Raw genomic sequence first — 15,474 nt, 5'->3', positions numbered from 1 at the left:
TTTTTAAAAAAATGTATATTGCCCTTTCCCCCAAATTGGTTTGCATATCACTTTGGAACCCAGTCAGATGGGTGGGACATTACTATTATTATTATTATTATTATTATTATTATTATTATTATTATCATTAAGTGCAAAACAAGTAGGTTCACCTTTAAATGTGAGGCATTGGTTTTGCCTATATCCATTCACCCTGTGAGAAGGTGAGCCCAGAACAGCAATATTTGTAGTTGTCTTCTGGTCTGGGGATGGAATACCATCATCTATCTGGCATTTTTACTGTCTGTCTCTCCTTAGACATAAAACTACATGAAGATGCTGGTAGGTTTGTTTTTAAAAGAAACGAAACAACAACAGGTGCTTTTCTTGGTTGCAATGAAAGGTATGACACATAATGTATCTGTAAAAACATAAGACAAGTAAAGGCAATGAGAAATACCCAACAAGCGCTATCATTCTTTCCTCATGCCCATCATTAAAGGTCCAGTCGTGGCTGACTCTGGGGTTGCGGCGCTCATCTCGCTTTATTGGCCAAGGGAGCCGGCGTACAGCTTCCGGGTCATGTGGCCAGCATGACTAAGCTGCTTCTGGCGAACCAGAGCAGCGCACGGAAACGCCGTTTACCTTCCTGCCGGAGCAGTACTTATTTATCTACTTGCACTTTAACGTGCTTTCGAACTGCTAGGTTGGCAGGAGCAGGGACCGAGCAACGGGAGCTCACCCCATTGTGGGGATTCGAACTGCTGACCTTCTGATTGGCAAGTCCTAGGCTCTGTGGTTTAACCCACAACGCCACCCACGTCCCTCATGCCCATCATTAGATTCTACTAATAACCCAATTTCCCATTTTTTAAACACTTTGGACTACCAGTGCTATAAACTGTAATTCCAAACTAGACCCATTGCACTTTTATCCTGCAGATGGCAGAGTTGTACAGTTTTTTGCAATTCTTATTGCTAAAATGTCCAGCATGACTGTGCTGCTCTTGCAACTTTTTCTAGGTTTTTAAGTATTTTTTTTTAATTTATAAATTTCCTGTGTCATGCTATCATGACTCCTATGTGTAGTTTATTATGTGCTTTCACTGCACACATATTTATTTCAGTGCATGGACACATTTTGGGAAGCCAGTGCCTGGGCTTTAGGGCCTGCGCAGTAGGCATCATGCCTAAAACTCATTGCAAAATTTCCACATTTTGCATTTGCCATTTGGGGAGAAGATCCTTTAACATCCATATGCACTTATTGTGCAGTAGTACTTGCAGAAGATAACTTCTAGAGAATACCTGATCTCAGACAAACCCACAACAGGAAAGACGCATATGCTATGAAAAAAGGAAGGACATGCTACTAGAATATAAAACAGAAGCAGGGAAAGTGCCTGAAATGAGTGGGGCGAACAGCAGCTCTTTAGGAATCCAGGGATTCCTATTACCTGGTGTCACTTATATTATTTCACTCATGGACTTATTTTTATGTTGTGATCTTCAGAGGAAGTATGGTATGCAAATAATAATAATAATAATAATAATAAGCTAAAAACACTGTTTTTAGGCAGGAACAGCCAGAAATACTTGCACATCTTGCTTTATAACACTCTAAAGACTGACTTAAAAAAAACAAAAAATGAAAGTTCAGTGTCTGGGGCTCGTTCCCAGGGCCACCAATGAAGGCCCTTGTGATTGCAGTCACCAAGTTGGCAGCCCCTGCAAATGTTCATTTGTAGGTCTGAATACGTCTGTCTTCTGTGAGTCCATCTTGTATGAGCTCGTTGAATTTTGTAACTTAAACCCATAATGCTGACCAAGTTCAGGACCTGCCACTCTCTTACTCCCTTCATTCCACCAGGCCACTCACCCATACCAATATTCCTACAATTGATCCTGACATACAAAATGTGACAGGATTTTATGGCAGGGAGATCATTTACACCTATATGGTTCTTCAACTCCATCCATGGGGAATCTCTGGTCCTCCAGATGTTGTTGGACAACAGCGTCCATCATACCTATCCATTGGCCTTGCTGGCTGTGGCTGATGGGAGTTGGAGTCCCAACAACAAATGGAAGGCCACAGGTCTCTGTCCCACCGCTGTATGTAAATTACAGGGCTAGCTGTACTATGAAGCAAGATAAAGTGGCCGCTTCAGGCATCAGAGTCTAATGAAATTTTCCTGTGCTCAGTCTATCTCTGTGTGCCATAAAAAAGAGGGGCATCGTGTTGACCTTTTTGTAAACATTGTATAAGGCTGGGAAGTGTTTATGGGATGTGCAACACTGGACTAGAAATCTTCAGACAATGTTGGCCAGCCTGTGGAGCAAAGAGTGTCAAAAAATGGCACAGAGCCGATGGGAGTATTATAATAATAATAATAATAATAATAATAATAATAATAATAATAATAGTTTTTTATTTATACCTTTCCCATCTGGCTGGGCTTTCCCAGCCACTCTGGGTGGCTCCCAACAGATAGTAATAATATAATAAAAAAGTGATAAAACATCAAACATTAAAAACTTCCCTAAACAGAGCTGCCTTCAGATGTCTTCTAAAAGTCAGATGTTTATTTCCTTGACATCTGATGGGAGGGCGTTCCACTACCAAGAAGGCCCTCTGCCTAGTTCCCTGTAACCTCACTTCTTGCAGGGAGGGAACTGCCAGAAGGCCCTCGGCGCTGGACCTCAGTGTCTGGCCTGGACCATGGGGGTGGAGCCGCTCCTTCAGGTATACTGGGCTGAGGTTGTTTAGGGATTTAAAGGTCTGGCTGTGTCACCAAGTCCGGTCAATACTCTTTCCCCCCTCTCCAGCATATTAGCTGTCCTTTTATTCGTTTAAATACTTTTTCCCTGCTCTTCAGCTGAAAAGGTTTGATCATAATCCATAAAAAGCAACATAGTCTCTGTTCACAAGCTTAGCATCTAAAAGACACAACACCTAAAATGAAAGGAGATGAAGTAGAAAGAGGCAAACAGACTCCACTTCTTAAAGTTTTATTTTAGGACTTTTATAATGGCAGTGTGAACTGGAAACAGGAGCCAAATGGGCTGCTGTCTCAGCGAAGCCAGTGGAGTAGCTCAGATTCCCTGCTCTCCCTCTGCTCAAGCCTGATGTTCCCTAGTTCATAGACTGGGAGCAAAAAACCACACCAAGGCATGGGGGTGAAGTGAGCTGTCTATTGCACTGCCTCTGGAATTCATTTGTGGAGCACTTGCCAAAATAAATGAATAAATGGTCATCACTATTTGTGGGATTGGTAGGGGATGATCCTGCTGTACTTATAGTTTTAGGGACTTTCAGATTTTCTGATACAGTACACTCTAAATAGCACTCCGCATTAACTATGCTCATCGTTTGCTTATCTACTGACACTACATTTCAGTGACACCGACATCATCTGCTTTAGCTTACATAAATGACTACCCTGGTTTGAGCTTCAATCATACTCATACAGAATATGACAGCATTCTTGACCTTTGGAAAAAAATGTGAGGATAAAGCCCGCTGCTAAATCTGTTACCAGGAAGGTTCCGAGTGTTGCCGCAGCCTCTCAAGTTGACTAATCTGCCGTACTAAGCTTAAAACACTTTATTTAGGTGATTATTAAAATATCATGGACTGAACTCAACCTGCCTGCTCTCTCCTTTTTCGCCACGCGCCAGCAGGGGTAAAACTGGGAGCTACTAGGAAAGGGCACAGCTGCTTGAAAACAACGCTCAGTGTGAAAATTAATAATAACAACAACAGGTTACCAACTCTCATGGTTTAGATGGGTTTTCTGTTGGTTCCTGAAGACTTGGGGTGTGTTCACATTACCTGAGAAAACAGTGAAGTTGTTTTCCCTCCCTCCACTGTGACCAGCTCCCAAAGCAGTGGGTGGCATTTAAAGTACAATAGGAGAGGATTCTTGGTTGGGTTTGGTTCTAGGCACCTTGGAATCATTCCTTACTCTGATGTCTCATCAATGTCAGTTGGTAGCTGGGAGGAAGGAAGAGCATGAGATGGAGCTGGAACCTAGCTGCCTGATACAGCCATGTGGTGGTTCGACTGACCATTTGACTACCCTTATAATAATTATAATAATTACCTGGCATTGTAATGTGACACTGTACATACTTCTCTCTCTCTCTCTCTCTCTCTCTCTCTCTCTCTCTCTCTCTCTGTCTCTCTCTGTCTCTCTCTCTCTCTCTCTCTCTCTCTCTGTGTGTGTGTCACAAATGAAGCAGCCCTTGTGTATGTGTTTTAATGGGCCTATTTTGGGATGTGTTAAATGCATGCGTGGTCTCTGTTGTAACATTAGAACCAGGCTGTGGAAACTTAGGTTGCTAAAATAAATCATTGAAATTCAATATCCGGGAATACTTGTGGAACAGGGTGTTCATTGTCAAACACAAATATTCTGACTGAGAGTTTCAGGGCTTCAGCTTCACGTGCTGCAATTTTACTTGCTTTCAGTAAGCATTAGTGTAAAATTCAAAAAGTGACCAAAGGTGGTTAATCAAAATTTTGCTGCAATTTCTGTCCAATTCCTCGTAAGAAAGTACAAATATATTATAATGTCATGGCAAGGAAGATACCAACCTGGCCCCATCCGTTGGCTAGAGAAAACGAATCTGCAGAGATGTTGCTTACCCTCCCTGTTAACAATGATAAGAAAGAACTCTGAACTAAGAACTAGTGCCTGTGTTTTCTTATTTTCCTCCTCCCTCCCAATTCATTTTCCTTTTGTGCCGTGCCTTTTAGATTGTAAGCCTAAGGGCAGGGACCATCTTAGTCCTGATCATGGTAAGCTACTCTGGGAGCCTTTTTCAGTTGAAGAAGGAGTTTAAAATACTTCATACATTTAAAGTGTTTAAAGTGATTAAAGTAACATGTAGCTATGGTTAAAAAAATAATAATCAAGAAAACAACAATAATATGTGGTGACCCTCAAACATTTATCTTACTTACAAAAAGACAGATAGTTATTTACACAGAACACACACAAGCAACAATAGAAAAAGTCTCCAGAGTTTGATAATTACCCAAAACGAAACGAAAAAAGGAAAGATTCTCATAGTATTGAAGAACTTTAAAAGAACCCCATCTCTATTGTATATGATCTGCTCGTGAATAAGAAGCCCAATATGCTTCAAAAGGTCCTCAGTGTTAACTTCTATGCCAACTCACACAAAAGCAGCACATCAGTGAAAGGGGCCCTGCAATTTGAAGTAGGGATGGGCGAGAAATTCCATTCGGTTTGCATTTAAATCAGAATTTATCAAACTTGCACTTTCCAAAGCAATATGAGAACCGAAAACATAACCATCCTTTGAAATTCACACGTATCCAAATTTTGTGATGCAGTTTTCTAACTAACCTGTGTTTACAAAAAAATGCATTTATTTAGCAAAAACATGCCATTGGCCAGGGATGGAGGGAGCTGTAGTCCAGCAACATCTGGAAGGCAACATCTGGTTAGCCCCTCCTGCTCTACAGCCATTAGCAAAACATTGTATGGATTGAAATGCAGCCTGGTTGTTACCTAGAATGTCATTAGAGAATAGAATTATCAAAAGTCTTAAATGAATTTATTAATCAATGACCACCTGTCATGGATGCTTTTGTTGAGATTCCTACATACCAGAGGGTTGGACTAGGTGCTCCCAATGCTACAATTCTATGACATCATACCTTTTGACTAAATTATCTTGAAGATGGTGTGCTATAGACTGTGGCCACACACAGCGAGAACTCACAACCTTGATTTCCTAGCCTATGGCCATCAATATCATCCACCAAAGAAGGATGGAATCAATCTACAATCTGCTACGCCTTGGAGTAAGTCCCATTGAAGTCAACTGAATTTACTTCAAAGTAGACAGGTGTAAGTTTGTACTGTAATTCACCTTATTCTTAGATAGGGAGAGTGAATATTCTTCACTGAATGAGAAGTGCATTTGCTAACACTGTACTGAAAGCAACGGGGAAATTCCCTAACCAAAGGCAGAATAACTCCAGCAGTTTTATGAATAAGGTTCTTCATTTAGAATACTGTTGAAAACATTCTCAGAATTTCAAGTTTTAAAAGGTACTAGACAAGGATGCCCCTTATCTCCGCTATTGTTTAATCTGGTATTGGAAGTACTTGCAAGAAAGATAAGGGAGGAAGAGAGAATAAAGGGCATATGGATAGGACAGAGAATATATACATTTAAATCCTTTGCAGACGATGTAGTTATAACAGTAGAGAATTCTTTGGAAAGCCTACCAACAACCTTGGAAGTTATTACAACGTTCAGCAACCTGGTGGGATTTTATACTAATAAAGACAGAAAGAAAATGCTAACTCAGAATATAAATAACCAAACAAAGAAAGAATTAGGAAATGACTTAGGAATCAAAGTGGGAAAGAGAATTAAATATTTAGGAGTCTGGATTGCATCTGAAAATCTGAACTTATTTCAAGACAACTATAACAGAGTGTGGACTGAAATGAAAAAAGACTTTCAAAAATGGGAGTGCCTGAACCTGTCTTTTCTGGGTAGGATATCTGTAATTAAAATGAATGTCCTGCCCCAAATGATATTTTTATTTCAATCATTACCTGTAATATCCAACTCCAACTGCTTTACAAAATGGAAAAAAAGATATATTAAACTTCCTATGGCAAAAGAAAAAAACAAGGATAAAAATAAAATATTAATAGATGAAAAGCAAAGGGGGTGGGTTTCTTTCCCGGATCCGAAACTTTACTATGAAGCAACCTGTCTAAGCTGGATGAAAGAATGGATAGAACTGAAGGATGTGAATATATTGGTTTTAGAAGGGACCAATCTGATATATGGATGGCACGTGTACCTATAGTATGAAAAAACTAAGGTTCACAAGGGTTTTTATGATCATGTGATTAGAAGAAGTTTATATAAGGTCTGGGTGAGACACAAAGATATCCTAGAAAGAAAGACTCCCGGTTGGATTTCACTGGTAGAAGCAGTTGCAGTAAAAAGGTTAAATATGGTTAGGACTTGGGGAAAGTATAAAGACATCCTTGAATACAAAGAGGGCAATATAAAACTAAGAGATAGGCAAAAGATTATCTATCTGGATACCTGACTGGTTTCAATATTTTCAAACAAAGGAGATGTTTCGAAAAGATAAAGAAAGAGGATCCATTCAAGAAGCTTCAGAATTTGAAAAAAGTGATTTGGGGCCCAACAAAAAACTAATCTCAAAAATACATAAATTATTGTTAGAATGGGAGACCAAAGATGAACTCATAAAGGAGGCAAGGATAAAATTGGCCATTGATATTGGGCATAATATTGAAATTGTTGCATAGGAAAAATTATGGAATTCAACAATGAACTTCTCTGCATGTATAGATGGTATTTGACACCAGTTAAATGGCCCAATTTGTACAAAAGAGGTTCAAAACGTTGTTGGAAATGCCTAGACGCAGAGGTTGCATTCATTCATTTATGGTGCAAATGCATCCGGACAAAGGAATTTCGGAAAATGGTGAAAAAAAGTTTAACTCGCATTCCCTAAGAAACCGGAAGAATTCCTTCTAGGCATACTTGGGAATGAGTTACCAAAAAAGCCCACAACAGCTGCGAGGACAGTATGCACAAGATACTGGAAACAAAGAGAGACTCCAGGAAAAGAACAATTGTTAAATAAATTAATTGAATATGCAGAGCTTGCAAGTACGACATCTAAAATAAGAAATCAAGAGACAAACAGAGGAGTGAGTGGAAGTATCTAGGGGAGTATTTAGAAAAAATTGATCTCAAATACAGTGGGCTCTTGGTTTGCAACCGCTTTGGATTACAACCGTTTTGGATTACAACCACATCAAACCCAGAAGCGCGTGTCCCTTTTTAAAAAAATTACAACCCATTTTTTTAATGTTACAACCAATTTTTGGGGGGAGGCCCCATTGGCGAAAGCGCGCCTTGGGTTACAACTGTTTTGGTTTACAACCAGGCCTCCAGAACAGATTATGGTTGTAAACCAAGGTGCCACTGTATAAATTTCAGGTAGAGGATACCTTGTGACCAACAGTTGACAATATTAAGGTTATGAAAATGTGGGAAATAAGGTAAAGGAATTAATGTATATGCAACTAAGCAAGAGGTACAAAGAAATGTTATGGAATGCTGGCTGGGAAGTCTAAAAGAACTACTGTATAAGAACGGAAAATAATGTAATTGTAAAACTGAAAATCTAAAAAATAAAAAAAGGAAATTCCCTAACCAAAGGCAGAATAACTCCAGCAGTTTTATAAATAAGGTTCTTTATTTAGAATACTGTTGAAAACATTCTCAGCATCCACATTGTATAAATATATAAAGTTAAAGTTTGGCACGACAAACCAAGCAACATTAAATACGTAAATTTTTTTGGGTTGTTTTGTTGGAATCTTTTCTCTTTTTTTTGCAAAGCAACTCTTATTTACAAGTATACAAAATAAGTATTTTAAAAAATGGTCCACAACCTTTTTTTAAAAAATATACGTGGATGTCTATGTTTCTGAGGAGAAAGGAAGGCTGCAATCCTATAATGTGTCTACTCGGAATTAGGTCCCACTGATTCCAATGAGGCTTACTCCCAGGCAAGTGTGTATAAGAAGAGTGCAGCCTTAGGTTGCTTAACAGTGTAATCCTATGCATGCCTCCTCAGAAGTAAGTCCCACTGAGTTACTTACATGGGCCTAACCCCACGTCAGTGGGCATAGGATTGTAGGCCAAGTCAGACTGAAATCCATGGTAGTTAAGCAACCTTTGTGCAGGTTCACCTCAAGAGTTTATTCCTCACAGGATCTGAGAAGACCCTCAAACTTAAGGATACCCCTTTTTAAAAGCACAGATTCAACATTAGCCATTTCATGGTATGCAATTCTAAAGTTCTTCTATATACAAATAGCTTTTGTTTATAACCAATAAATAAGTGTATTTTGAAGTAATGCAAGCTTGGAATCATTAGATACAGATTAAAACTGGTAAGGAAAACCAAAAACCCACAAGTACTGTCTTTTTCGATCTTCGGAAGGCAGGCTTAAGTGTATCGGCTGAGATCCACTCCTGTTGGCAGTTTCTGTCCCCCATGGCTTTATAGCACTTGGTAGATGGGGTTGCTGCTGCTGCTGCTGACATTGTCCTGAGGGAGAGGGGTACAGGTAGCTGGAGAGGAGATTTGGGCTCCAGGCTCGCTCAGGCTAGCCCCTTCCTGGAGTGAGCAGGGGCTCCCCTCGGTTCCACTTTCGACTGTGGACAGGCTGGCACAGGCAGTGCTGTCTGTCGAAATCCTCTCCACGATGCTCGACAAGCAATCTAGGCTGGAAATGACCGAACTCTTCCCTTGCTTTGAATCTGAGGACAAGGAGATCAGGAAGTCTCAGAAGCAGTACCAAGGAGAAGCTGTTTTGCCATAGGGTCCCCACTGACAACAACACACACCTATTCATAGGTGAATCAACAGGCCTCGTACAGTTCTGAGAGGTGTCAATGGAAATTAAAAGCCAAATGAGTTATATAAAAGGTTTATTTATTAATAAGGGGGAGGGCTCACTTGCCATCCTGCCCACAGCTGCCACCTTGTCTGTGGCACACCCCCCCCACTGGAAACTTCCTCCACATACCGGTAGATAGCATCTTCTTGCCAAAAGCTTAAAAACCACTGTTTTTTCCCCAAGCCTTCTGAGAAGGGCAATTGGGGCTGCTGTTTTCAAAACTCTGAATGCTGGGACTTGCATCATTGTTTTATTACAGTTTTTATATACGAGTGCTTTAGTGTTTTATTTTGTTATTATGTTGGATTGCATGTATGGCACTGTGGACTTCCTTTGGGCGGGAAGGTGAGGTGAAAAAGTAATAAGCAAACACAACAATAAATAAAGATTAATATAAGTTGTACAATGGCCTTTGAAGGCAAAAAAGCACCCAATAATTTTAAAGTTTTGGTCCAATTGCCATTTTTTTAAAAAAGAAGATTGTGGTCTATAATTAAAAAAATGTAATGTACAAGTTACATTAAAAGGCATCCATCAAAATAATAATAGTAATAATGATCAGAATGTAAAAGTAATAATAATAATATTTGTGGAGAGCATAATATAGAATAATGTATTTCTTACGAGGCAGATACTTACCATTTAGTGTTTCTGTATAGTAGCTACTGTCATAGCTATTCCTTCTGCGGGAGCTGCAAGGGGGTCCACTGTAATCCAGCTGGAAACAAAACCAAGACATTAGGTCAGAAATACGATCAGGGCTACCAGGTGTCCAAATGTGTATAGGAGTTCTTAAGGGTGCACACATGTCATTCACACTTTATGCGTTTGCTCCAGGAAACACACGTATAACAATCCAGCCTTTTAAATGAAAAGAGGAGGAAAGTCACTTTATGCAGGCATGGACTAAACTCGGCCCTCCAGCTGTTTTGGGACTACAGCTCCCACCATCCCTAACTTACAGGACCAGTGGTCAGAGATGATGGGAATTGTAGTCCCAAAACAGCTGAAGGGCCAAGTTTGGCCATGCCTGCCTTAAAGGATTTTATGTGCCTTTAACCTCTTTGTTTATTTGTGGTTTTCTCTTCTTGACTTCTAACATGCATTTGCTCTTTGCTACATTTGGCAAGAGACAAACTCAGCAGCTGTATAAATTCCTATCATGACTTCTTATAGGTGGGTGGGTGACTACACTTATTTTACATCCCCTTACATTACAGCCCTTTGAATGTGCTGGGACCAATATGAACCAATACATCTGAGGATTGTTCTGTTATCTATACCTGCCATGTCCAAACATGGAACAAGAAGGTGACAGGCAATTTTTGAGTAGCAAATTCCACGTCACTTAAATCTCTCCTGATTCCAGTAGTAAGCACTGGACTGGGAGAAAGAAAGAAAAATCTCTCCTCTGTCTCTCTCCCTGCCTCTGTCCCTAATGCATGCTGTTGGTTACCACTCAATATCTCTCTCTCTCTCTCTCTCTCTCTCATACATAAACATTGCCTCTCTTTGGTGCGTTCCTCCTCCACCACCTAACACAGGCGCAGTTTGTCATGAGGCCACTAGCCACCATTAGCACAATGCAAGATATGGTCATCACTGCTTTGTACATCACCGCTAGCTATAGCCAGTCGCTGAATATCTTGCCACAGTCCTATCCGTCCCATTATAGCCCCAAACAAACTGCAGTCTTGCACATATCTGCTCAGAAATAAAATAAGTCCTGGATTAGCAGGTGCAAGTTCCACTGAACTCATATATAGGTTTGCATAGTAAATAACACTGGTTGTGTACTAAAACGTTTTAGTGGCTGCCCTCTAAAGATGGTTGTACTCCATGGTTATAGAAGCATCTGCTTTCAACTGCCCCTTTCCTGCAGGGTCGCATGAGATCAGAGCTTGATATACGCTGCCAGCCACTGTCTCAAAAACCCAACTTTATTACATAGAAGTGAATAAGTATCTCTTTCCCAAGTGTCAAGAAATCACAGCAGAACCAGGCAAGAAGGCTATTGTTTCTTTCTCCAAGCATAAAGTCATTACAGTACTCCTTGCAAGAGCACTATGCCCTGGGAGGACAAGGGGACATGAACTTCAGAAAAGTACTCATGTCATTCTGTAGCAGCAAAAAGACAGAGCAATATTTCATTTCATTGTTCATTGGTTTACAGTTTGATCAGTAAACTGCATGGGGGCTGCAGTGTTTTATGTTGCCGATTGCTTTTTATTGTATTATTTTATTCATTGAATTGTATGTCCCAGTGGGAGCCTATGTTCATAGAATTCATGACTAAATGAATAAAAGTGGTGGTTTAGGTGTCCCAATCCAGTGCTTATTCGCTGAGAATTGAATTACGTAGAATTCCTTTGGGTTTATGCTTGCAGCCTAACTAGTTCATTATGGCCTGAGAAAGAAATTGCTTTCCCTCCTCTGATCACCCAGGTCTATCTACTCTAATAGTACCAGAAGAGAGAGAAGTTTCCCCCTTGTATCCCAGATTCCCTGAGAGTATGCTGGAGGAGCCATGTCACCACGATCCCCAAGAGAAAGAGAAGAAATCTCCTACACTGTGCCAAAGAGGAGCCCCCTTTTGGAGGGCTCAGCCAGCCAAGGAAACCTCCCAATGGGACCAGGGCACAGCAGAAGGCTAATATCTGGACAAAGATGTTACCCAGAGGATGTTCTGTTCTCTGGAGAAACAGGACTGCTTCTGGGTAACAACCCCCCCCCCAAAAAAAAACAACAACAACAAAATCCCTGTACTCTTAAGACACAAAGATTAAAAGAGGATGGTCCTTTCTCCCAGGGGAATCAGAGTACAGAAAACAAGTTTTCTCTCTGCTTCTAGTGGATGCTCAGTGTTTTAAGCCACTGATCTCAAGGGTGCTTCCTCCCAGAAGACGGTACACATAGAGGTGAGGTCTTCATTTATTTGAAAAGAGATGCGGGGAGCTTAAGCCTTCTAGGAAATGATGCCCCCAGTTCTCCTGGTCTATATTCCAATGAGGGACTGTGATTACTCAGAGGTGGCAGAAAAGAACTCATTACATGCTCAGGGTGTGTAGTGACCTGGCATGTCGCCGGGCTTTGTTATGACACTGAAGATTCTTGGTCTTAGTTTGGCTGAAGACAAAGGAGAAAGCTTCTTTGGGCTCCGTTCCCTCCCTAGATCATGGCACAGAAAGAAATCTAAGTGTTAGAACTGCCGTTCTATTTCGGGCACAGCTCCTGCACCTTTAACACTTACATGACCAACAGGCTTTTAAGAGATACCCGCTTTGCTATCATAAAGATAGAAATCGCCCCTGTGGGCTGCCTGCTTCTTATAGGCATGGGAGCCAAGTCAAGAACAAGGCCTGTGTTTGCGCGGAAACCTGAAACTCACCATGCCGTCGGAGCAGTTGGATCGGGGGCTGGAGGCGTCCGAGTCGCCGCTGTAGTGCTCCAGCACCGGGTAGTAGGCGTCCTCTTGCTCGCGCAGCAGCGCCTGGAGGCTCTCGATGTAGCGGATGGCGTTGCGCAGGATCTCCACTTTGGGCAGGCGCTGGTTGGGGTTGGTGGACGTGCAGCGCTTGAGCGTCTCGAAGGCCTCGTTGACCTTGCTGAGCCGCCTCCTCTCGCGCATGGTGGCCGCCTTGCGGCGGTCGGCGTTGGTGGTCTTCCTCTTGCACGCCTTGCACGCCCACAGCAGGCAGCGGCCCGCCTGGTGATGCCCGCTGGGCGCGCGGATGTGCTCGTCCTCGTGGCCGTGGTGGTGGCCGTGCTCGTCGGCCTTCAGCAGGCCCCCCACGTGCACCAGCCGGGGGTCCAGGTCCTCGAAGAAGTGCATGTCCGACGTGTTGAAGCAGGGGTCGTCGTAGAAGTCATCGGCGGCCGAGAAGGAGCAGAGCGAGCCGTCGGTGATCTCCATGTGGCCTAGCACATCCATGGGCGCAGGCAGCGGAGGAGGAATGACTCCACAGAGGCTGGACGGAGGGAGAGCGAGAGAAAGAGAGAGTCACCCCGAGCTCAGCTCCTGGCTTTAAAGAACCCCGAGGGGGCGAGCGGGCTTCAATCCCGACGACTCCAGCAGAGCCAAACGTCGGTGCGCTTCTTTTCCCGGGTCAGACAGGAGAGGGAGGCGCTGGCTTCCTGTGAAAGGGGGCTTCATTCACTCTTGGTCCCCCTTTCCCCCTTGCTCTGCTCAGCCTGCCATGGGGAAAGCGAAATGCCCGTCGCGGATGCCATCCAAACCGCTCTATTTATCCCAGAAGCGGGGGTGGGCATTGCTCCGAGGCCACCTCTGCTCCACCTGCCGGCCTATCCCTCGGCCTCGCCGAGCCAGTCGCCGGGGTCTCGCAGGGGGCGGGAGGGGAGGGAGGGGAAGGGGAGCCGCGCCCGGATTGGACGGCGGCGAAAGTCCCTGTCCGGCAAAAGGCTGGGGGAAAGTGGCTGCAAATGTCAAACAGCAGCCGTCCGAGAGAGAGCCTCGAGGGGGAGCGGGCGGGGGGATCACAGGCGCTTCGCTTTAATGCAAAACTTTATTTTCTGCGTGAGATCTCCCGCTCCCACTTGCGCAGATGGCATTTTTGAGAAAGGATCGCGCCATGGTTTTAATTCGTTTAAAAAGTGCTGCACGGGCTCCTTGGGTCATTTGCGAAACGCATAAAGGCAGATATGTAATAAGGAGGGGATGTTTGCCAGTTTAATAGTTTGTGTTTTGGTTTTGTTCGAGGTTGTTATTTTCTCTCTCCGCAAGTAATCAACGATCTATATTAACCATCCGTTCAAGAAGTTACATACTGTACAATCCAAATATATAGCGAAAGGGGGGGGGGACTTTACTGTTACAAGACTGTGTGTGAGAGATCGTAATCTGGGGTTTTTCAGGGATCATAAAATAAAGAACGCGGCAATTATGTTGATTGGTTTGTGAAGATGTTCTAGAAGAATGGTTTTCTCCTCTAAATGCTTAAATAAAATTTTTCACCGTTTGGAAAGGGCTTCTGCTGGACTTTCCCATCGAAGTAATCGTGTTATGGAACTATTTCGTTTTGTTTCACGTTCCTATGCTTTTTATTTTATTTTACTTTGTTGGGAGGTGGTGATCTGAATTTGTAATATCAGGTGTTGATGATATTGTGTGCGCGCGCGTGTGTGTATTGCTTCACAAAAAATCGTTTATCTCAGAGTTATCCGTTAATGTCCCCGATTCCGTTCATGAACCGACGTGCGCTAACGATTTCAGGGGCATGAGTGTGCTTCTCCTCCCGTAGGAGCACGACCCAGCCAAAGCGAAATACATTTTAGAAACTCACTTGCAACAAATCAAGCCAGGGTTTTAAAACGCCTTGCATTGAAATCCGCGGGACTACGGCTTGTGCCTTTTATTTCTTTCGATATCAGTTTCCTGTGACTTGAGAAGTGTTGTGGCTCAAAATAAACCAGGTTTACCCTCCCATCAGCTCTTTAAAAGAAAGAAAAAAAGATAAGAAAAGATGAAAGCGTTCTTGTAAACGTTCCCACTTAATGGCTTTACCTTTTGTGGGATTGTGAGGATACCTATCCCCCTTTCGTACAAACGGCAAGCAGGATTTTGAAAAGGTGGGGGTGAGAAAAGAAGAGACATCTTCAGATAATTTCTGATTATATCTGACCGAAGCCAGCTCCTTCTCCTCGCCACGCCAGTTTTCTGCGTCTCACCCCCGCCAGCTCCCCGTCAGAATGGAGATCACCTCTCTCCTGTTTGCTTCTATGGCTTCGACGCCAACACTAGCGACGGGCATCTAATAAGAGCCGAGCAGGTCGCTAAGCGGGCGGGTCACTATTCATTCCAGTTAGAACTTTCGCACTGCAGTCGCTGTGACTGAGTCGCCTCTTTTCCGAATATTCCGATGTGACGGATTCGCAGACAGGAGACATCTGGACCCCCGAAGGCAGCGATGATGTACATTTAAAATCCAATTTGCGCTAGCGCGGCATTTCTTTCTGTGTTTAAATT

At 42.7% G+C, this 15,474-nt stretch overlaps 1 protein-coding gene across 1 annotated transcript; it reads right to left on the bottom strand.

Annotated features, from left to right (window-relative positions):
• Positions 1–4,916: 4,916 nt before the first annotated feature.
• On the bottom strand, positions 4,917–13,737 carry MYOD1 (myogenic differentiation 1). The gene is made up of 3 exons (XM_080974832.1): positions 12,880–13,737; positions 10,131–10,209; positions 4,917–9,351 (listed from the first exon to the last, which is right to left on the bottom strand). Exons 1-3 carry the CDS (start codon positions 13,420–13,422, stop codon positions 9,092–9,094), a joined length of 882 nt encoding a protein of 293 aa, XP_080830958.1. The 5' UTR covers positions 13,423–13,737; the 3' UTR covers positions 4,917–9,091.
• Between the last annotated feature and the right edge of the window lie 1,737 nt (positions 13,738–15,474).

Source organism: Podarcis pityusensis (assembly GCF_964106645.2).
Source record: "Podarcis pityusensis genome assembly, chromosome: 1".
NCBI lineage: Eukaryota > Metazoa > Chordata > Lepidosauria > Squamata > Lacertidae > Podarcis > Podarcis pityusensis.
The sequence above is the reverse complement of the archived record's forward strand: the minus strand, read 5'-3'. Positions and strand labels throughout refer to the sequence as shown.

Bases quoted from the DNA above. Each gene is read 5' to 3' on its own strand.
- MYOD1 (XM_080974832.1), bottom strand. From the start codon at position 13,422: ATGGATGTGCTAGGCCACATGGAGATCACCGACGGCTCGCTCTGCTCC. The intron at 10,210-12,879 runs GTGAGTTTCAGG...TTTTGTTTCCAG, and splicing joins CCAACTGCTCCGACGGCATG to CTGGATTACAGTGGACCCCC. The intron at 9,352-10,130 runs GTAAGTATCTGC...CCTTGTCCTCAG, and splicing joins CTATACAGAAACACTAAATG to ATTCAAAGCAAGGGAAGAGT.